The sequence below is a fragment of the Eucyclogobius newberryi genome, unplaced genomic scaffold, assembly GCF_026437365.1.
Source record: "Eucyclogobius newberryi isolate DKJ021-1_F unplaced genomic scaffold, fEucNew1.0.hap1 SCAF_12, whole genome shotgun sequence".
NCBI lineage: Eukaryota > Metazoa > Chordata > Actinopteri > Gobiiformes > Gobiidae > Eucyclogobius > Eucyclogobius newberryi.
This window is the reverse complement of record NW_027315746.1, coordinates 12,009,036-12,030,812: the sequence shown is the minus strand read 5'-3', so window position 1 is coordinate 12,030,812 and position 21,777 is coordinate 12,009,036. Positions and strand designations below refer to the sequence as shown.

Genomic DNA, 21,777 nt, shown 5'->3' with positions numbered 1-21,777 from the left:
GCTCGTCTCTCTGTTGAACCACCACCAGTGACATTTGACTTTTCTGTTGATGATTACATGTTGTTTTAGTTCAAGTTTGTTTCTGGGAAAAGTCCTATGTTGTTACAATAATTCATAGATTAGATTTACAATTATTGTGAGAAGAAACATCACTAGTTAAAGATTATTATTATTGTCCTCATGTATGTCACCAGCTTTATGAAATTAAACCTTCTGAATGATAAAGAAAAGTCAATGTGACATAAACAGAAGTACTTTACAGTTGTGTTTTTTTTTGCCTTTCTTTTCCTAATTTTGCTTTTTCAATTTTACACAATTTAACCCCCAATTTATTTTATTTATTTATTATTTGTTATTCATATTTATATTACTATTACTATTTATTACTTTATTTATTTATTTACTACTTTATTATTATTATTATTATTATTATTATTATTATTATTATTATTATTATTAGTCTGTATATATGAATTGTGTTTTTCTTGAATTAAAAATAGAAGACAGTTCTCACAATTATATATATATTTTAGTTACGGGTATAACGTAACTTCTTATTCCCCGCTTTTTAACCCATGTCACACACACAATTCCCCTCTTAAATAAAGCTAAATGGCCCAAAAAAACTAAAAACAATGAACTTACCCCCACAGACTATGAAGTGAATTCATAATAAGCGTAATACTGTAAAGCGACACACGAGACCAGCTCTGTGCATGTGGTGTTCAGTCAAACACCGTAAAGCTGGACATATTTGGAGTCTGCCGTCTCTACATATTGCACAGCCTATAATTAAACACAAACCGTGCCGTTACATGAAGTTGATCAGATCCAGTGTTTGCAGTTGTGCTTTAAGTCTACAGTCTCCTGAAGTCGCAGCATATGTTCTGGGCCCAGGTGTGAAAGGCACATGTCGCTCGTATCAGATGAGCACTTTTTATGGCTCAAAACCGGTTATAAATCTTGCCATCTGCTTTTGAGGAGGAGAAGACACTCAATTACTCAGGTTTATAATGATCCTTAGCGGGGAGGGTTCGAATGAACTAGATTTGTCCTGGATCTGGGATGTAAATGAGTTGAATGACAGCGTTCATTGCTTTCAAGGACTGATTTTTGTTTTTTTGTCATTTAAAAACCTGATTTTGAGCCATGAGTCAGCGACATGTTCAGTTTCAACCGTTTAGCCCTGCCCAAAAAGCTCTGTCTGTCTCCACGACACACAAACTACTCCCTGGGATGGTCTGAGCTGATACATTTGCTAATATTTGACTTGCTGCTGTGAGTGATGGCCGATATTGTCAATACCGATATTTAGATGATCAAAATAAGTTGCAGTAAAGATCACAAATGAACGTTTAGTGCATATAATAACAAAATGTATTTATATGGGATGTAAAACACTTTGAGGTTTGACATATTTGTAACCGAATTGTTCCTCTATTTTCACTCACGAAAATATCCGCACTAAATATCTGTCTGAAACCGATATATCAATCAATACTTTTGATTATATGCGCCATGACGGGGGGATCTACTGTCTGGGATCGAGTCGGGCAGTTGTTTTTATTCTTATTTAGTGAATAATGTGCCTGATTGGACAAAAACTGGTGTCTCAACCTAATTATTACCCAACAAAATATTGAAATACTTATGACGTGTATATAAAATGTATAGAACACGTCTTGCAGTCACAGTTTATTTTCATTTAGCTGCTTTTAGAATACAATGCATGACGTAAAGAGCAATTCTCTGGAGTATATTAAATAAAAGTCAACCATTTTGGCGTCTATTGTATGATCTTTCACACACACATATGCTCTTTTTGGTTTGAAACAGCCAGAAATGTGTATTATATAGTCTCCACATATGTTCAATCATACCTAAATGACAATCCATCAAACTCCTCCTCTAAAAGACTGTATGTGGGAGGGTGGGTAGGTCATCCGGGCTAAAAATGTCCAGTAACTCTTCAGTTCTATTATGATTCATTTTTAAAAATCACCTCGTCAGGAAAAGCACTTCTGTTTACCGTATAGGATTTTCACTTGTGTTTTTATGTTGACTTGCATTTCTCACTTCCTGGTCGTCGTTGCTTTCAGGGAAGGCGATTGGTGGGAGGCTCGGTCCATCAACACGGGACAGAAAGGCTACATCCCCAGCAACTACGTGGCCCCAGCCGACTCCATACAGGCGGAAGAGTAAGCGGAGTTATTCCACATTTTAAGAAGGCTATGCACATTTAAGACGTAACTGTGGCATAATATAATGGAACGTTTCTAGTTGGAGACAATGAATCATGCATAAATGTTTAATACAACACTAGAATACCTTTTATGAACACTATTCTCTCTATGGTTTTAGATCGTCTATGCTGAGTTGGCAGTAAAAAGTGTTTGGGGATCAGTGTGTTATCTAAAATGTGAACTATACAAAGCCTTGCTCTTGTTTTACATCATCTGAAACTAGAGGCGATGCATCAGAAACCAGATACTATCACTATTGTTGTTTTTGGAGAGGTGCAAAGATTCAGTGGCACTTGTATTGTCAAGTAAGGCCGCATTATTTTATTACTTGGTTTACGGATTTTTAATATATAAATGAAATATAAATATATAATTTCAATTTCAAAAGATGTTTTCTTCCGGGTTTGCCCAAAACGCACCACGGGAGGAGAGGGGGGGAGGCGCTGCGCGCAGATGAGTGTAACAGTAGATTTAGTGTGTTTTAGACGGATAGAACTGACGCTTAAGTGTGCTCCTCCCCCACCCACCCAGTTACGTCAAAACGCGCTGAAGAAAATGTGGTAAACGGGTTTAAAATGTGTATTTGCGATCTAAAGGCGCGCAGCAGCAGGGAAACGGGCGCGCGCGCTCTCGCCGGGGCCGCGCAGTGACAGACTTCCGCAGGAGTTTGGCGAGAAATTGCTTCACGCGCTCTTATCTTTTGACTTAATACCACTTTTTACATTTAATTTAATGCTATTTTGCTTTGTCGGCAGTACTTTATAAAAAAAAATGATAATATTTTTTTTGTTTATATTGTATAAATCAATAATCTAAGTGCGGCAGATCCGTAAACCAAGTAATAAAATAACTAAGGCCTAATGATAAAAAAAAACGCTGCAAAAAGAGTTCATTCAACATTAAATAGAAGATAACAGTAACAGCCAGGATAACGTGAACCTCAACCAAGATAATTCTCTTTTAGAACATTTCTGCCACATTAATACCTTCATACAGCATAATCACGTGACATATTGAGTCATTACTGTATCGTTATCGCCTCCTCAGTCTGACACCTGCCCAGCGCTGTATAACTCCCTCTGACAGCTTCTTATTGTCTCGCCCGATTAAGAGCACGGGTTTCGCTCGGCTGCGTGTTGTGTAAACGTTTGAACACAATGACGCTTTGCTTTGTCGCTGACGGCCGTTAGCGTTTGCTGTCCGACCAGTGTGACCGACTGGAACCTCAAGGGACTCGTAGGAGCTTTCACTTTTGTTGCGTTTGGCTCGAGTCCAGGTCATTTGATACGCGGGTTGAACGCTTACGGAGTGAAAAGCAAACCTGGACGATCGCTGCCAAGTCTTATGACGCGTTCAGAGTTTGTGTAAAGACGTTTTAGGCGTTTAGCGAGAAGGGTTTTCTGAGAAAAATCGACAAAAATGAATTACTGCTACTACAACTACTACAGCTTTAAGCTCCATTCCCCCCCTCGTCTTATTGGTCAGCCTCAGCAATGTTCTGAGTGATTGACAGGTGGAATCAACCAATCACTGCAAAGTCAAATGAGCCCTCAGTTTTGGTACAAGTTGTAGAATCGATACGTTTCTCATTTTCAGTACTTTTGACGAACCTTCTGAGTTTACATGAAGCGTGAGATTTAATGTGTGATCTGGCTCTAGGAAAGTCGTAATACGTTTTTTTTTTTGCATAGCTCCTACTCTTAATAATGATAATGACATAAGCCGTTGAAATCCATCAGAAATGTGCTAAAATATGCCTGTAAATGTCTTCGTATTTTATTTTAATGGGTTTAGTCCAGACAGACGGGTTAACATTTCCACACAAAAGTAGACTATTATATAAAACTGGAACAAAGCACATTTTGTGAGCTGCCCTGTCCTAACTTCAACCACGCTTTCAGAGTCCTGCTGAACATGTCGAGACAGAGAAACTGGACCGCCTTAGTAGTGCACAAAAAGTGAACGGACTGTAAAAGTGCAGACATGTTACCTTCTGTCCTTGTTTGGAAATGTACACGCGTTTGTCCTTTTTGGTTTTTCTGTACGTTTCGTTTAGTGCTCTCAGGAGAGTCATTCTTCAGACCCTCAAAACAACGATACGATCTCGTGGAGGAGGCCGCCCACCTTTTTCATTTCTAACGCGCCTGAACTTGCTCAGACGCACAGAGCGGAGCGATGATCTCACCCGAAGCTTGTGTCCTATTAGTGGAAGCGGTCTATTAGAAGATACTGAGACCTTTTAATGAGAGGGGCCGACCGACTGCCCCACAGCCCGGAGCCGCGTTTTAAAGGGCTTCGTGCTCCTTTACTGCCTTGTATTCAGTCATTTGAGATTGTTGTTTTTGTTGTACAAAATCCATTCAATAAAGCGGTCAACCCTATTTTCACTTACCCATTTTAACCGTCCCGTTGCGTGTCCTGGAGCTTCATCTGATGCGTATTAACTCTGAAGCTGTAACGACTGTCGTATGTCCAGCCTGTGTTGTATTAGAAACAGCGACGTGCCTTAAACTCACTTTGATCTCTGGTGAATCGTGTGTCTCTGCAGATGGTACTTTGGTAAAATGGGCCGAAAAGATGCAGAGCGGCTCCTGTTGCTCCCGGGGAACCAGCGGGGCACTTTCCTGGCACGAGAAAGTGAAACGACCAAAGGTAACGAATAATGCATACCCGGTACTATATATTATTTGCAGTTATACGCCAAGTTAAAATGACAGCCACTGGCTCTTTATGCACGAGTAAATGCAGATTGTGAACAAAGTGAGCGTGCAACCAGAATGGAAAGAAATGCTGTATTATGATGAGCTTATAAACTTCTGACACTTCCTGTTTGTAATTATTCTATACACTAATGCATACATGTTTATTAAGAGTGTTTCTTAAACTTCCTATAAGTTATCTGTCCTTTTCCTCTGTATCTACTGCATTGTAACACCAAAATTTAGGAATATCTTAGTTTATCTTATTGGATGGTTAAGCATTAGCCAATAACAAATGCTAAAGTTTCATACAAGGCTTATATGTAGGAATGTAGGACCAATAATGGAGTAACACGACATATCCAAGAAAATGCTATTTATTTATCAAATATCACAAAACTTGTCCTGATAAAAGTATAATTTGCAAACTGACTGTTCATAAGTAAAAGGCCTTTTCTAAACTAATATAAAAGAGCAAGATTGTTTTGTATTGCTTAATATTTCATTTCAACTATCATCTTTCATAGGTGCCTACTCTTTGTCCATTCGCGACTGGGACGAAGTCAAAGGGGACAACGTCAAACACTACAAGATCCGAAAGCTGGACAGTGGAGGCTATTACATCACCACCCGGGCCCAGTTCGAGGCGCTGCAGAAGCTGGTGAAGCATTACACAGGTATTCAACATGTCCGCCCACACGCGCAGCCAAACACTGTGGTCAGAGACAAGTGATGTTTACAGGCCAAAGATGGCGTCTGCTTTGGACAGGAGCAGTTTACATTCTGCAATTTGACTGTGGTTAAACTAGTCGTACAAGCATGTGTTCAATGTGTGAAGATGGCAATTGTGTCTGTCTGTTTGATATTACATCATGTTTAAAGCTTGCAAACCTGCTATTTTAAGTAGTTTGAAGTATACGTGATTTATCCATGTGAGGAGAAAATGTGCACTATAACTTTTGGTAAAATTGTTATACATATTATATTGTATTGTAGTTACCTAAATTATATATTTCAAAACCAATAGATATAAAAAGACTCAAAAATAGAACATGTTACTTTTCAATATAGGAAAAATCACATGTTTATATCTATATCAAATCAAAGTTTAAATCTATATCAAATCAAAGTTTAAATCTATATCAAATCAAAGTTTAAATCTATATCAAATCAAAGTTTAAATCTATATCAAATCAAAGTTTAAATCTATATCAAATCAAAGTTTAAATCTATATCAAATCAAAGTTTAAATCTATATCAAATCAAAGTTTAAATCTATATCAAATCAAAGTTTAAATCTATATCAAATCAAAGTTTAAATCTATATCAAATCAAAGTTTAAATCTATATCAAATCAAAGTTTAAATCTATATCAAATCAAAGTTTAAATCTATATCAAATCAAAGTTTAAATCTATATCAAATCAAAGTTTAAATCTATATCAAATCAAAGTTTAAATCTATATCAAATCAAAGTTTTAAACTTTAATTTGATATAGATTTAATCTATATCAAATCAAAGTTTAGTTTCCTCATCTAATTATTAATAACACTAGGGACAATACGCTTTTGTCCCGATACGATATGTATTGTGGTACACAGTATATTGTGATTCGCTATTATTAAGTATTGCAATTCTTTACACAACATAAATAGTTAAAAAAAAGTTTAATTTGCACAGTACAGTACACTTATTATTATGGGTCAGTTTTAAGAAATGCAAATGCTGTAAATCAGTGTAGCATTCATAAAAGTGACTGACAAATGGCTGGAGTTGTGCCAACACACTGACTTTTTCTGAAACTTGGTCACAAACTCACATGTACACGTCACATAAAACCACATAAAAGTCATGTGTTTGGCAGATCCGGTCGTTAGTTAGAAGCGCGGCAGCTTTATCACATACAACCTAACATTAAAGTATGCGATACATGTTCCCAATACGACACAATAAGGCCGTGTGATAATATATTGCAAAACTATGTCCCAGCCCTACTTATCCCGCGCTCTATTTCTTTCCTACACTTTGTACATGAGCAACTATGGACAGAAAGCTCTTACTTGGTATTACAGCCAACACGCACGCTGCTCGCAAAGGAAATGCATTATTCAGCTGTAGTCCTGCGGCGGGGAATGCATTGAATCTGTTTAACAGGGGATTTCTGTGATGGCGGTTCAAGCCGTGCACAGTCAGGGATCAGTGGACATGACAGAAATCCCTAAATACAAACCATGTGACACCGAGCCAAGAGTTTGGACGGGGGGTTTAGAGCGGGTTATCCAACCGGGGAAAGATGGGTCGCGATCAACTCGAAATCGCAATTTGAGTATCGCAACATCCCATGAAAGAGCAGAATATTCCACAAGTTCTGAATTGAAGGAATTATTTTAGCAGTTTGTTCAAAGTCCTGCAAATAAGCACAAAGCACGAATCCAATCGCACTCTCAGCTTGTTAGAAAAATAACAATTTACGCACTTTTCCATAGTTAAAGGTATTTGTTGCTCGAGTTTCAGTGCTAAAATAAAATGTGGTGTCGCGCTAAAGGGAGTAATGTCTATTTTGTGCAAGATAATATGTTTTGTGGATGTTTTTGAGCCATCTTAGTGTGTACAACGTTTTTATTCTGGAGTTCTACTGAAATATTTAAATGAAGATGCAAATAAGGCGTGCGATTTGTTGTTCAGTCATTTCCCAACAGCCGCTCTTTGACCTTGAAGAGGTTGTTAATAAATAAGTCTCTTGTAGCAACCAATTATCCAAGGTAAGGTTTAGATTGACCTTGATCATATTCATAGAATGCGCACTGTATGAAAAATAACAAAGTTTGTATAAACAATATTTTAATAGTTTAATAGTATTGCCGATGTATATTTGACGCAGATGATCTCCCCCGTTGTGTCTCAGTTGGTGTGTGCTCATTTGTCACTCCCAGTTTGTCCTCATTGCATCAGGGTCGTCTTTTTGAACAGATTGATGAGTAAAAAGGGGGGAAAATAGGCTTAAAAATGATGCTTACACAATCATGCCTCAAATTAATCCCAGATAAATCCAGTTATTATTTTTGTACTCAAGTCAAAAGTTAATTTGTACATTTTACTACAACGTTAGAACAATTTGTGGGTTTGCTATGAAATTTAAACTCTAAATTGATCTTGGTAAATATCAGTTACAGCAGTGAGACAAATATCAGACATCAGTATTAGCTCAAAAAAAAATCCATCCCTGAAAATAATAGCCTTTTCTTTAGTATTCAAATGGTCGTTTCAGAGTCGTGACCGCACTAGTTTGAGCACTTTCGAATTCACCCGCTTCCTGCCCAGTTCTAAATGTTACTATAAGTATTCTTTCTCGCACGAATGACCCTGGACGCTGCGGTCTGCCTCACCTGCTCCTCTTCCTCTCTCTGTGCAGAACACGCCGACGGCCTGTGCTACCGACTGACCGCCGTGTGCCCCACCGTGAAGCCTCAGACTCAGGGCTTGGCCAAAGACGCCTGGGAGATCCCCCGGGACTCCCTGCGCCTCGAGGTCAAGCTGGGACAGGGCTGTTTCGGGGAAGTCTGGATGGGTAAGACCGAGACGGCGTTCGCAGCCGTTACAAATGCCTCGAAGCGCTTACTTAATGAACGCCAGCACGACCCGAATGCTCAGTGTAAATGCTTTTTATCGCCAGCGAATGTGGTTTTAAATTTCTTTTATGGACGTTTACGATCTATTTACGAAACCGCGCATTGACCACGTAGGAAATTGTAATCGTTTCCAAAAAGGGGAGCTTGTATGGTTCGCCTCATGCAGTAAGAAGAGTGGATTGTGACGTTTACTCCAAAAATACAAACGCTTTTACAACTTGTACGACTACAACTGAACCACAAACGCTTATGGTCCAACTCGTGCTTCTTTACTGTTACTTAAGTACATTGAATTAAAAAGCAGTTCTGAAAATGCCGACATGGTTAAACTTCAACAGTTCTGCAGTTGTTTTAAGTAGAGTTTACATCATTTTAAATACATATTTCACAAGCATTGGTCATATTTGAGTCAACAGATGTGAAGTTTAACAAGTCCAAATGGTGCAAAAGTGTTTTCAGAAGCAAGAGCTGAACGCAACTAGTGTCTGTCTAGTTACTATTTACTTAATTGGAAATATTACAACTCGGCTGTGTTTTTAATCCAAGAAGCTTTTGATGCATATTTGTATCAGAAGCTTGAATTTAAATCGAGTTGGCGCATTATTAATTAGCAAAGGTTGCAATTATTTAAATAGAATGTACTCTGCAAAGAACAAAATATCCTGTTTTTTGGATGTATTTCTTTAAACAATGTGTACTTTGAACAGAAAACTACTTTTTGAACACCATGTATCGCAAATTAAATTACAACATTTGGCAGAAAAATGTCAAAACTACCTTTTTTCCAACACTTTATAGATATTTTACTAGTTCAACATTGAGCCAGAACTACATCCTGCACCTGTGTTATTATTGCTGAATTATAACAACAATAGCTCTTATTAAAAACGCAGGTTAAATGCTCAGTTGAGTGTCGCTTGGGAGCGTCCTGACTCTGTGCAGTTCATTCAGTGGCATCAGCTCACAGCCGAGTGGAGCTGACCTCACTAAATCTCCTCTTGAAATCACGTTGGCCCAGATACCACGCGCCGGCGACGGAAACGCTGATCGCTGCACGCTGAACCCGAGCGCTGGCATGACGGGTCACCGCCCACGCCGCCTTTCTGAGTGAGAGAGGGAAGGGAAGGGAGGAGAGAGGAAGGATAGTGAGGGGGGTGAGAGGGCAAGAAAGAGGACTGGGAGAGCAGGGGGAGAGATGGAGAAGAATGGGAGAAGGGAAGGAAGGAGGCGAGGGGGTGAGAGGGCAAGAAAGAGGACCAAGAGAGCAGAGGGAGAGATGGAGAAGAATGGGAGAAGGGAAGGAAGGAGGCGAGAGGGCAAGAAAGAGGGACACTAAGAGCAGAGAGAGAAATGAGAGAGAGAGAGAGAGCGGAGGGGCAAAGGAGAGAGAGAGAAAGGCTGACAGAGGGTGGGAGCGAGAGGGAGGGAACAAGAAAGGGGATTACGAGTACAGACGGATGTGGCGAGAAGGGAGTGAGAGAAGAGAGGATAAATGGAGATGGGTTGAAAGGGGGAAGAGAGGAGTGAGGCAGGACATAGGAAGCAGAGAGGGAGGGAGGGAGGAGAGAAGGAGCGAGAGAGATGTGAGGGAAGGCCAACGAGAGAGGGAACAGCAAGAGCAAAAGGGAGAGAACAACGATATGAAAAGAGAAAATGGGGACGAGCGAAGAATGCTGTCGAAGCAAGCGAGCGGGGAGAGAAAGATGAGGGTGAGATGGAGAGACAGGAGAGGGGGAGGAAAGAGAAGATACAAGCACACAGAGAGAGAGAGAGAGAGAGAGAGAGAGAGAGCAGCAGAAGGAGGAGAGATCCGGTCGAGGGGAGGGGAGAAGGGAAAGCAGAGGCGAGGGAGCAAGGAAGAGGATTGAGAGAGAGAGAGCAGAGATGGAGAAAGGGAGTGAGAGAGAAGGGAGAGAGAGCTTGATTGAAGAGATGGGAGAGAAGAGCAGAAAGAAGAAAACAAAGACACATACTAGAGACGGGGGAAGAGAGAAGTAAGAAAGAGGACGGGGAGAGAGATGGAAAAGGGGAGAACAAAGGGATAGAGAGAGGAGAGGGGCAACATGGAAGGAGAGAAGGTGAGAGAGAGAGAGAGAGAGCGAGAGCGAGAGCGAGTCCTCTTTGCCTCTCCCCAAAAGAGTTTGTTCATCATAGTAGTTCTTTCTTTTTTTTTTACCTACGTCATCCCACTCTTTCCACGTCGGCGAATCGTAACGTGTTTGATCTCCCGGTATCTAAAGTTGTGCAGCGACTGATGCAAAGTGTCGGAGTGAAAGTGCAGCAAAGACGAAGCCAAAAGCCAAGGATTGTGTACCTGACTTAAAGTTTAAATGTTTTGTCCTTTGGTTTTCAACTTTAATATTTTCTGAGGTGAATGTAAAGTTTAAATGAATCAGAATTCTGTCGTGCTATGTATTATTCTCTTTATTGACCGTGGCTGGATATTGTTCTCTTGGCAATGTCACAGAATGATTTTAAACATGTTTCACCTTCGCCTTTAAAAAGTGATCATCTATTTCATATAAAAAAGGAGAATATTATAAATCTAGTTTGGTTGTTTTAGACTTGAAATGTTAATATTTGCATTTTAACTTATTGGGCTAAACCATTTTTCATCACAGTCACTTAACCATGGCACTTTTTATTTTGTTTTAGATTTTTTTAAAGGAAAAATAAAATAAAATAAAAAAATAAAAATCAATATCAAATAAATACATATAAATAAATAACTAATAATAAAATAATAATGATAAACATAATAACAAAAAATAAAAACATTAAAATAAAATAAAAAATTGAATTAAAAAATGTTTCTCATCACTGATACTGCTCTCTCTGTTTTGTTTATTGTGCTTCAAAGCATTCCAGGCTCAGTTGTTGTTCACGTACGTTTCCCCTGCATTGTGAAACCCTCAGATCTAACCTCGACTCCTTGCACTAGAGCTGTACAGCGACTTCCTGTTTGTCTAAGGCAGTTTGTTCAGCCCGACGCACAGACAGTCATCTCTTTGACAGCAGCGGGTCGATCTCCTGCCTCAGCGTTTTGTAAGCGAGCGGGGCGTGAGTAAGAGGCTTTGAACCAGGAAGTCGCCCATTATCTCATCCGTCAAGTGCTCTGCTGTTTGTCCCTTTCTTCACAACCTCTAAATGAAAGTCCAATTATTTTAAATTGCGCCGCTAAATGTTTGTGTCGTTTGGTCGATATGAAACAAATTGGCTGGTTAATCCGATCGGATCAGGGCCATGTTGTTTTAAAGCGGGGAGCAAACGATTCACAAAGTTACTTCTAATTCATGTTTGTCTTTTAGTTACTTAAAGCTGCACTGTATCACTTTTATGGCGCTTGCATGGAGATGACTGGACTATTCCTTACTCTCCAGGTAGAGCCACAGACATAGTTCCAGGTCAAATGTACTTTCGCTGTAAGTGACGAATGATTTACAAACTAATTAGCTTGGAAAAAGAATCCCTGCCAATGACTGATTAATTGCGACACAGATGAGTTTATTGCCGCACCGTGACATAATCCAGGCAAAGCTCCAGCATCTCTGAGACGAGCAGATGGCGCACCTTTCATCCCAAATGTCGCTCAGTAAATAATGACAAAAGAAGGAATTTCAGGTCCAAACCAAGTCTAGAGCGAGTGATGAGTGATCAGGACTGAACCAGAGATGAACATGAATGAACCCAGATCCATTCTGAACACAGATTGTGCCAAGGTTTTCCAAAAGTATAAAAGCAGATGATTGGCACTAAAAGTAGTATTGAAACGAGACACACATTTGAGTATAAATGCTCAAAACAATTGCACTAACGGGAATAAATGAGACCTTTTCTGAACAGTTATTGAAGAATCTTAAACGTTGAACTTAGTCTAAGACCACAATGTTCACTAAAGAAAGTACGTTTATTCTTAACATTATTATTAATTTCATTTTATTGTTATTTCCCGTATCATTTGTTTTGCTTTTGTTTGTTTGTTTTGTTTTTTACCCCCTCTTCTGGTGTAATACGTGTCGATGAGTTTGTGTATGTTTTATGTTCTGATGAAAAATAAAATGGTAAAAAAAAAAGAAAAGGACATCATAATCACAACCCTGTTAATATTACAGCTTTCATGGACATACTCACAGTAGATAGTAACACATTTTTTACTCAAGAGTATTGTTACTCTGTAAATATATTGCTCAAATGGAAGTAAAAGTATGTTGTCAGAAAAAAAAGTACAATTATTCTGTGTACTAGTATAGGTCTAAACATGGAGTCGGAGCCATGACAAAGCACAACCGTTTTCTCTAAATAATGACACTTCACCAGTTTAAATCACTATCCGAGTTGCTGTTCTAAGCCATTATTCTCCTTTGTGTTCAGGCACGTGGAACGGCACCACCAAAGTTGCCATCAAAACTCTGAAGCCGGGAACCATGTCTCCAGAGGCGTTCCTGCAGGAGGCGCAGATCATGAAAAAACTCCGCCACGACAAACTAGTCCCTCTCTACGCCGTCGTGTCAGAAGAGCCTATTTACATCGTCACAGAGTTCATGGGCAAAGGTGAGTCCACGCCACCGTTTCACTTCATCCATTTCCAACCTTTTGTCGTTAATGGAGGTCACAGATGTTGAAACGTGTCTTTAAGCTTTTGTGACAGCAAAATGTGAGTCATAATGCGAAGAACAAAGTCAATTATTCTAGAAGTGTACGAGCAGAGAACACAATGCGATGCAGCACAATCTCCAGCGTCATCAAGTCTCGTCATGAGTCACTGAACACCTTTTTTTTAAACCGTGCAGCTTGTGGAAATTTTAAGTTAACCTTTCATACTGTACTATTAATAACTCGACACTCGTAACAAACTCTTCCAAGTCTGTCAGAGAACAGAGAAGGCTGAATCATCGTAGTATTTGTCATGTGTTTGAAACGTTAAATAGGTCTTTTTTTCAATCCTGTGTCCAAGAAGTCGAATATGTAACACTTTCTTTATATCTTAGACAAGAACCTAAAGTAATGTGATGGATTTACATGTCTGCCATACTTCTGAAACCTCTTGAACAATCCCTAGAACATGTAGATCTCTGTTGTTATTATTTTTACTACAACTCAACCTACATTTCTGGACTTTGCTTTGGATTTTAAAGCCAGTCCATCAGATCCAACTCGACATAACGTACATTTTGACAGTTCAGTCTGAAACCTGCCACTCTATAACACTTTCCTGTCACACTACGCGTCGATCGATCCATCCAGCTTCCATTTCCCCTCAAACATTTTCAGCACTTAAAAGTCCTCGTGGATGTTTTACTTTTCACACGGCAAAAAACTTCCTGAACCTTTTCTCTTTCCTTCCATCGCAGGCAGTTTATTGGACTTCCTGAAGGAGGGCGACGGTAAATATCTGAAGCTCCCCCAGCTGGTGGATATGGCCGCCCAGGTAAGTTCACCTCTCTCAAGTTGATCCTTCATCTAAACAACAGCCCGTCACCTGTCTGGCCTCTTTCTCAAACCAACATGAGCAATATGCCGGCGCCGCCCTCGCTTCCCGTGTGTGGGCGCCAGTCAGTCAAAACCGCCGAGAAATCCCTTTTGAGTTTCCGTCCATCTACCGTTCGTATTGTTTATCATCCTCCCGACACGTAGAACCGCCGCTCGCCGCCCGTAGCACTCAACGGCCCCTCGAACCGGCCGCTCGACTCGCCTCCTCCCGGCGCCGTTTTGCGCTTTGATAATTTGCCCGCGCACGCTCCCGGGACTCGGGCGGTTCGAATGGAGACGTGCGCAGACTTTAGACGGGAGTGAGAATGACGAGCGCCTTTTTGTTGTTGTTGTTGAGGGAGACGTTTGAGGAGGTGGGTGGAGGTGGGTGGAGGTGGGTGGAGGTGGGTGGGGGGGCGACGGTGCGGAAGACGCGCCGCTTTGTTCTCGCCGCCGGAGCTGGAGGTCCCGAGTGTTAAAGCCGAGCGCACTTCCTCAGCTGTTTATAAAAGAGAGTTCGCTGTTATGTAAAAATTGTGTCACTCGTTATGTGTCAGCGGAATGTCGAATATAGAAGGCTAAATGTAGCTTTGTTTAGGGCGGTCAGTCTTTAGTTGCTTAGTTAATTAATTAATCGATGGTATCTTGGTCAAACAACACATTTTTACCATGTTTTTATCAGGATTTGTGAAAAAGTGTGAGTTTTTCCAGCCTTTTTCTTGCACACGATTACCTACTGCGCTTGTACCTTTCTGTTCAAAGAGTTATTTCTGCATGAAGTCCTGTGGGTTTGTGGTGCAGTCTGGGTCCGATATTTTACAACAATTATTGCGACGCTTATTGGTAATAGCCAAATTTCTTTATCCAACTCTGAAATGTTAAATCTGGGGCTGATGTTAATGTATTTCTATTCCCGCACAGCTCGTGAAGTTGACTACCTTCAAAAAAGGAAATGCACTTAAAGTATAGTCAGATCGTACACGTACATAAATGCCATGTTTTCCGTCTTTAGGCATTATGTTTTACTAATGTGGTTTGGGCAATATTTCTTAAAAAAAAATAAACAAATCAAGGTTAATCTCTCTAGGAAAATGTTTACAAAAAGCATGCTTATGCTCTTCAAATAAGAATTTTAAGATGGCTACAAGATGATCACCATGTCATAAGGGCAACATGGGGTTTATTGATACAAAAACACACATTCTAAAGCTCTGACCTATATTCATTTGCATCATATACTTTGGTTAAATGGCTCCCCTCTTCCTCCTCTTCCTCCTCTTGCCCCTCTTTCCTCTCTTGCCCCTCTTCCTCCTCCTCTTGCCCCTCTTCCCCCTCTTGCCCCTCTTCCTCCTCTTCCTCCTCTTCCCCCTCTTGCCCCTCTTCCTCCTCTTCCTCCTCTTCTTCCTCTTCCTCCTCTTCTTCCTCTTCCCCCTCGTGCCCCCTCTTCCCCCTCTTCCCCTTCTTCCTCCTCTTCCCCCTCGTGCCCCCTCTTCCTCCTCTTCTCCCTCTTCTCCCTCTTCTCCCTCTTCCTCCTCTTCCCCCTCTTCCTCCTCTTCCTCCTCTTCCTCCTCTTCCTCCTCTTCTCTTCTTGCCCGTCGGCAGATTGCAGACGGCATGGCGTTCATCGAGAGGATGAACTACATCCACAGGGACCTGAGAGCCGCCAACATCCTGGTGGCCGACAACCTCGTGTGCAAGATCGCCGACTTCGGCTTGGCCCGGCTCATCGAGGACAACGAGTACACGGCCAGACAAGGTGCGTAGGCCCCGCCCGCCTGAAACCACCGGGAACGAGGAGGGAAATGTACTCGGAGTCCACATCCATATAGTGCTCTTCCTTTATTATGTTAATTCATTCAAACAGTTAAAGCTGCACGGTGTAACATTTCAGTATCCATGCAGCAGTCATTGTGCGCGTTTCAATTGCTCAAAAGTGCCTTATAACATGTTCTCACCGCGAGCAGGTCCGCCTCTTCACAGATCTGACCTGTAACTTGGCCGAGTGTCACCTCCTAGAACCGATACGTTTAATGCTGTACCCTGGAACATTATAGGCAAAGCAATAACATCTCCACGGAAACGATTAGTTGTCGTAACCCTCCGCCATCTTGTATTACATTTCACTTGAATAACAGTTTAACCCGGTCGCCGCCGCGTGTTATTTCTGTTTGTCATTTAATTAAACCAAAGTTAAGGTTATTGAAGGTTATTTCTGCCACTGAGACTTCAGACGCTTCAATTAGTTTCTGGCGACTTGGTTTGGCTCCCAATACGACCAGAGATAAAGTGTGCCAAAAGAAGTGTCCTTAACCGTCAATTACACGAGTAAATACAGGAAATGAACTCTAGAATCTGTGTGAAGTCTGGTTTACCTGTTTAAAAAGAAACACATATTCATCATTTTTAAATTTAACACTGTAAATGACAGACAGTAGCACAAAGTAATTGATTTTATTCTGCAAAGCGTTGGATAAATGTTCCTTCTTTCTTTCCATTTGCCTCTTTTGGGATTTTGCATATCAGCTTGACAAACAGTAGTTAATTAAGTTGGTTGATTAGTGTTTTTTTGGGTTTGTTTTTTTTATAGCCAGAAAAAACAACAACCTTAAATCTCTTAGTAGCCTCCGATCATCCCGGCTTAGACCAAATGCTTGAGTCTCACTTGTTGTTCGACATGGCGCTCGTTCTGGTGATCTAACCTCACTAATACTCAGAGTTCACCCCATTGTTCATTGTCGTCTGTGTTTTTCAGGAGCTAAATTTCCCATCAAGTGGACGGCCCCTGAAGCGGCGCTGTACGGACGCTTCACCATCAAGTCAGACGTCTGGTCGTTTGGGATTCTTCTGACCGAGCTGGTGACCAAGGGCAGAGTGCCGTACCCAGGTAACGACTGTCCGAGTCAGAACGTGCAACATCACTGACAATAAACTGAACTAAAGAAGATATTATCATGCAACCGGTCACTGTTCATTGTTAGTGAGGGTTGAAAATGAGGATATACTGCGGGTATAACTCATGTGGTCACAACAAAAACACCAAATTGTCCTTTAAGTAACTGTATGATCTGTTATTTGTGCTAAATTCCTTATGATTTTGACACAATTCCACTTTTTTGTTTGAGAATGAATAATGTTATGGTATTAGAATTTCCAAACTCTGATTTTGATAAGGAATAGGCTCGATATAAGCTTTTATTTTAACAATAGACTCGTGAATTTTTACCATATGGTCTTGTACTAGTTTTCACCATCGTTCTCAAACTGTTGATGTGATTTGGATTTTATATATTTTTTGTACCCATACGTGTTCAAAGGAATATTTCGTTTGGGCACTTTTTAGTCTGGTCCAAAGATATTTTCTTCTCACACGTGCAGTTTAAAATAGCTCAAAACAGATGCCTAATTCCCCTGCTCTTGGAAACTGCTGCATCGTTTTTCAGACTTCCTATAAGTGATCTGTTCTTCTGTATCTACCTCTGTATCTACCTGCGTTGCACCAATGAAATTTCCCCATGTGGGACAATAAAGGAATATCTTATCTTATCTTATCCCTCAGTCTGAAGCCATTCACCGCTGTCGGTCTGCTGCCCCCTTCAGGCCGGTGATGGCACTGCAGCGCTGATTACAGAGCGCGCCATATGGCAGTCTAACCACATCGTGTTGCAGAGGGGCCATCTGGCTGCTGCTCCTCCTTTTGCTGTAATTAAGTCACCCCAATCCCTCAAAACGGTGCATTTGTGACTTTTTTGTTGCTGCCTGTTTTTTTTGGAGGTCTTTTTATGGCAAGATCTGGTAAATTATCTCCCAAAAAGTTGTAAGAATTGGTGTTATTATGTCTTAAAAACAAAAACAGTACTGGATTAGTAGGCGTAAGATGACGTAATTTGAATTAAGACAGTTCTTTATCATGGGACATGGTTTTTCACTTGAATATCAGGCACTAAGACAACATTTGAATCATAAATTAAAAAATAGCAATGCTTGTAAAGAGTTTAAAGCACATTTCTAGATAATCCAAAATGTCCTTCCCCTTTAAGGTTGTCAAACAAAAGCAATAGATACCCAGATACTTATCAATACTTTAGCGGGTACAACATTAAAGTCAAATAGTGCAAAATTGGACCTAAAATGTGGCTTAAAGTATTCCTCGGGAAAGCAGTGAAGAACACGTCATTCAGTTCTATTTTCGAAGACATATACATAGATCTCTATACACGGCGGGTTGGTGCGACAGAGCTGCTTTTAGGGCTCCGTTTGACACTCGCGAGTCTCAAATCCGACATCATCTGACACTATTAACATCTGGCGCGCCTATTTCTGCCCCACGTGTCGGCGAAGGCTCGGGCCCCGGCTCTCGCACGCCGAGTGGCAGGCGACCGCGGAGAGTAAAGCTGCGCCGTAACCTCCCGTAGCGTCCCGCGGCGCCAGGGCCAGGCCGTGTCAGAGGATTAAACATAAGTGGCTCCCCCTGTCTCCAGACGACACGCGCCAAGTCGAGCGGCTTTTTAAGTGACGCTGTCCCGAAAAAAGATGAGCCGTTTCCTTTGGGGGGCTATATTTAAGCTGCAGATGAGGCGCAAAAACTGTTTTATATGAGCGGCTCGTGGCGTTTTAGTCGACCAGTGTTGGACGGTATTTTTAGGGTTCGTATGGAGAAGGTTAGATGGGAGAAGATGGATGTGAAGGGAGTTTTGAGAGTAAATCGTGAGTTTATTAAATGACAAAATGAGATGTTTTCTTTGGCTTTCCTTTCAAAAGAGTCGCTTCGTTCCCTAAATCTCTTAAACTCGTGAACTAATCCACGCACAGAGCTGTATTTCAGTTGATCATGAATTCATTTGATTGCGGTTTCTTTGGAGATGTGCGAAGTTAGAACATTACGCATCACGTATAATGTTAAAAAGTATTTACAAAGACTGCCAAAAGTGCTGACGAGTATAAAGTGATATTTTGTTATTTTGTTTGATTTTACAGTCCACTCGAGCAGGATATTTTACGGTCATGGTTTAGCTCATAAATAGCTCAAATATAGTCTGGTTTTCATCACTGTTAAAATGATCTGGATGATAATAATCAGTCGCATGTACAAGTTGCTTCTCGTCGTCGCAGATTGCCAGATTAAATGGCAACGAGACGAGAGGGAAGAGGATTTATCTGCTAATGGCAAGAGTTCAAATTATAATTGGAGACTATTTTAAACCATTCCCTCCAATGTGAAGTCTGAAGTATTTCTTATTTTGGAATGCATCCAAGGTACTGCATTAAAGGCTCTGTGTACGTGAATGAAGACTCTGAATCACACAAGTGCACACCTGAGTCATTGGTTTATTCAAATGTGAACAGTTGTATCTGACATTTCTGATTATCTAAAGGAAAGTTATGCAAAAACATGCAATATTACAACAAAGAAAGGAAAATTTTTTAATGATTGAAGGTTATTCCAAAATGTATTGTACTTGTACTCTTAAAAACACAATGTGATTAACTGTCACATGTCACCAGGTGCTTTTTGCCTAGAAACACGCACCAAAATTCAGATTTAATTGTGTCATCTCATTTTTACTGCCCATGTAAATGTACCCATCATGTGACTGGCTTTCTGTGGCTTCATTAACAGGCTAAAACCTTCTGCACAATAGACCATTGCATTGCCCATTTCGATTACCCGATTTTAAGCCCACTTTGCCACTCCGCCAGGCTTTGGGGTCAGTGCGATTCTCATACCGCTACTTGTCGGGTCGCAGCTCGTAAACATCAATAACTGCAGCCAGACAGTGCCAGACTCTGCTGCATGTTAAGACTCTTAAACTTTAGAAACGGCACAAACAAAAGCATCACAAAGCCGTCAGTCTGCATCAGCGCTCTCCAGTGACTACAGCGCTCTCCCGTGTCCTTTCCACGCAGTTTAATCCACACACATTTCTGCTTTTTGTTCCATTTTGGCTCTAAAAAGCCGCTCGTGGAAAGACCGCTCACACGCGCCTTTGCGCATTTGTCTTCATTCTACAGCCCGTTTGATCACGCGAGACTCGGCTAAGCGAGCAAAAGATGAGAGAACGATCTTAACGTATGAAACTCGTGTGTGTTTTGTCGTAGGGATGGTGAACCGGGAGGTGCTGGAGCAGGTGGAGAGAGGTTACCGCATGCCGTGCCCCCAGGGCTGCCCCGAATCCCTGCACGAAATGATGCACGTCTGCTGGAAGAAGGAGCCGGACGAGAGGCCCACGTTCGAGTACATCCAGTCCTTTTTGGAAGACTACTTCACCGCCACCGAGCCCCAGTACCAGCCCGGGGACAACCTCTAACGGGCCGGCGGCGAAAGGGGGCGCGGCGCCTGGGGGAGGGGCACGGCGGGAACGGGAGCTTCCGCGCCGGAATTGCAAATATCATCAGAACATTGTCCCGTCGGTGTGCTCAGGGACCGGGCGTGTCTGGGAGGCTCCCGGATGCCCGGACTGGAGCGGGTGCACGAAGCTTTGGGTGTAAGTCACGCGAAAGACTGGCCACGACACTGTGCTGCATTTTTACATTCAGAAATCATCAATCCACAGCCACAAATGCAGTTTTTAAAATCAATTTTTAACACATTTTCTCTACTTGTTTTTATATTGTTTTAGCATGTTTGTTTTTAAATAAAGAATGCTTTGGTTGTTGGTTTGAAAGCGTTTTAAAGCGACCAATCGCAATGGTACAAGTATGTGATTGTGAAGTGGCTGGAAAGGGTTCGAGTAAGATGGGCAGAAGTGCATGGATGCAACACGTGTACAAAAACGTGCAAAAAGAATAAAATGATGTTCTGTGGCGAATGAATGACATGTTTAGTAACGGTGTAATTTTAACAATCGACCTGTTTTACATTTTATTGGGTACTTGAAATGATTTTACAGCTACTTTGACAATTCACAACTGCAGAAAAACCTTGTGTAACAATGTTTGAAAATCGACCACTGTGAAACTTAAGTACAATATCTTTTCTCTTAAATTGTTTTTCGATGCACAAATATATAACGACTAACTTTGTCTTGCACACGGCGACGCAAAAGCCTTGCAATAAATGGTACAAAGAACGTTCAAATTGACGAGCCGTGTACTTTTGCTACGGTTTTGTTAACGTTTTTCGGGAACAGAGTGTGGAATTTGCAATCGACACCAGGAAAATCTGAAATATTCATGTCATTAAGCGAAGCCGCTGCACACAGGGGCCAAACTCGGGGCCCTTTTTACATCCAAAACCTACAGGCGCGACCTCTTGACCTGTTGTTATACGTGATTTGAAAGATTGGAGAAAGATGTGAACAATTGTCTGATTTTTTTATTGTGAGAGCTGAAAAGTGTGATTGTTGTCAAAGAAAATGGGGACTTGGACCTTGTGAGGAGACGAGGAGATTGAATTTGAACTAATATGATTTTTGTACAGAAAAAATAAAATGTTTTACTTAAAGAAGATGATCTGGAATCTTTAATGAGTTCATAATTGTCCTTTTAAATGAATATGCAAATTCAAAATAATTACTATTGGTGATGCTAAATCCTTTTATTAACAGCATTTTTAAAGGTGCGTTCACACATTTCCTGGTTTGAGCCCAGTTTAGTCCTGATATCGACTTGGATTGTTCCTGGTTCAGTCCTGGTTCAGTCCTGGTTTAGTCCTGGTTTAGTCCTGGTTCAGTCCTGGCTTAGTCCTGGCTTAGTCCTGGCCTAGTCCTGGTTCAGTCCTGGTTCAGTCCTGGTTCAGTC

At 41.1% G+C, this 21,777-nt stretch overlaps 1 protein-coding gene across 1 annotated transcript in view; it reads left to right on the top strand.

The window, feature by feature from the left end:
* Positions 1-21,484, top strand: part of yes1 (YES proto-oncogene 1, Src family tyrosine kinase) — a 39,177-nt gene extending 17,693 nt beyond the window's left edge. Inside the window, exons 4-12 of the mRNA XM_072440818.1 lie at positions 2,100-2,198; positions 4,792-4,895; positions 5,470-5,619; positions 8,355-8,510; positions 12,943-13,122; positions 13,923-13,999; positions 15,643-15,796; positions 16,793-16,924; positions 20,137-21,484. Of these exons, the coding sequence (XP_072296919.1) occupies positions 2,100-2,198; positions 4,792-4,895; positions 5,470-5,619; positions 8,355-8,510; positions 12,943-13,122; positions 13,923-13,999; positions 15,643-15,796; positions 16,793-16,924; positions 20,137-20,345 (1,261 nt within the window). The 3' untranslated portion in view covers positions 20,346-21,484. The remainder of the gene's footprint in view (positions 1-2,099; positions 2,199-4,791; positions 4,896-5,469; positions 5,620-8,354; positions 8,511-12,942; positions 13,123-13,922; positions 14,000-15,642; positions 15,797-16,792; positions 16,925-20,136) is intronic.
* Positions 21,485-21,777: the final 293 nt, after the last annotated feature.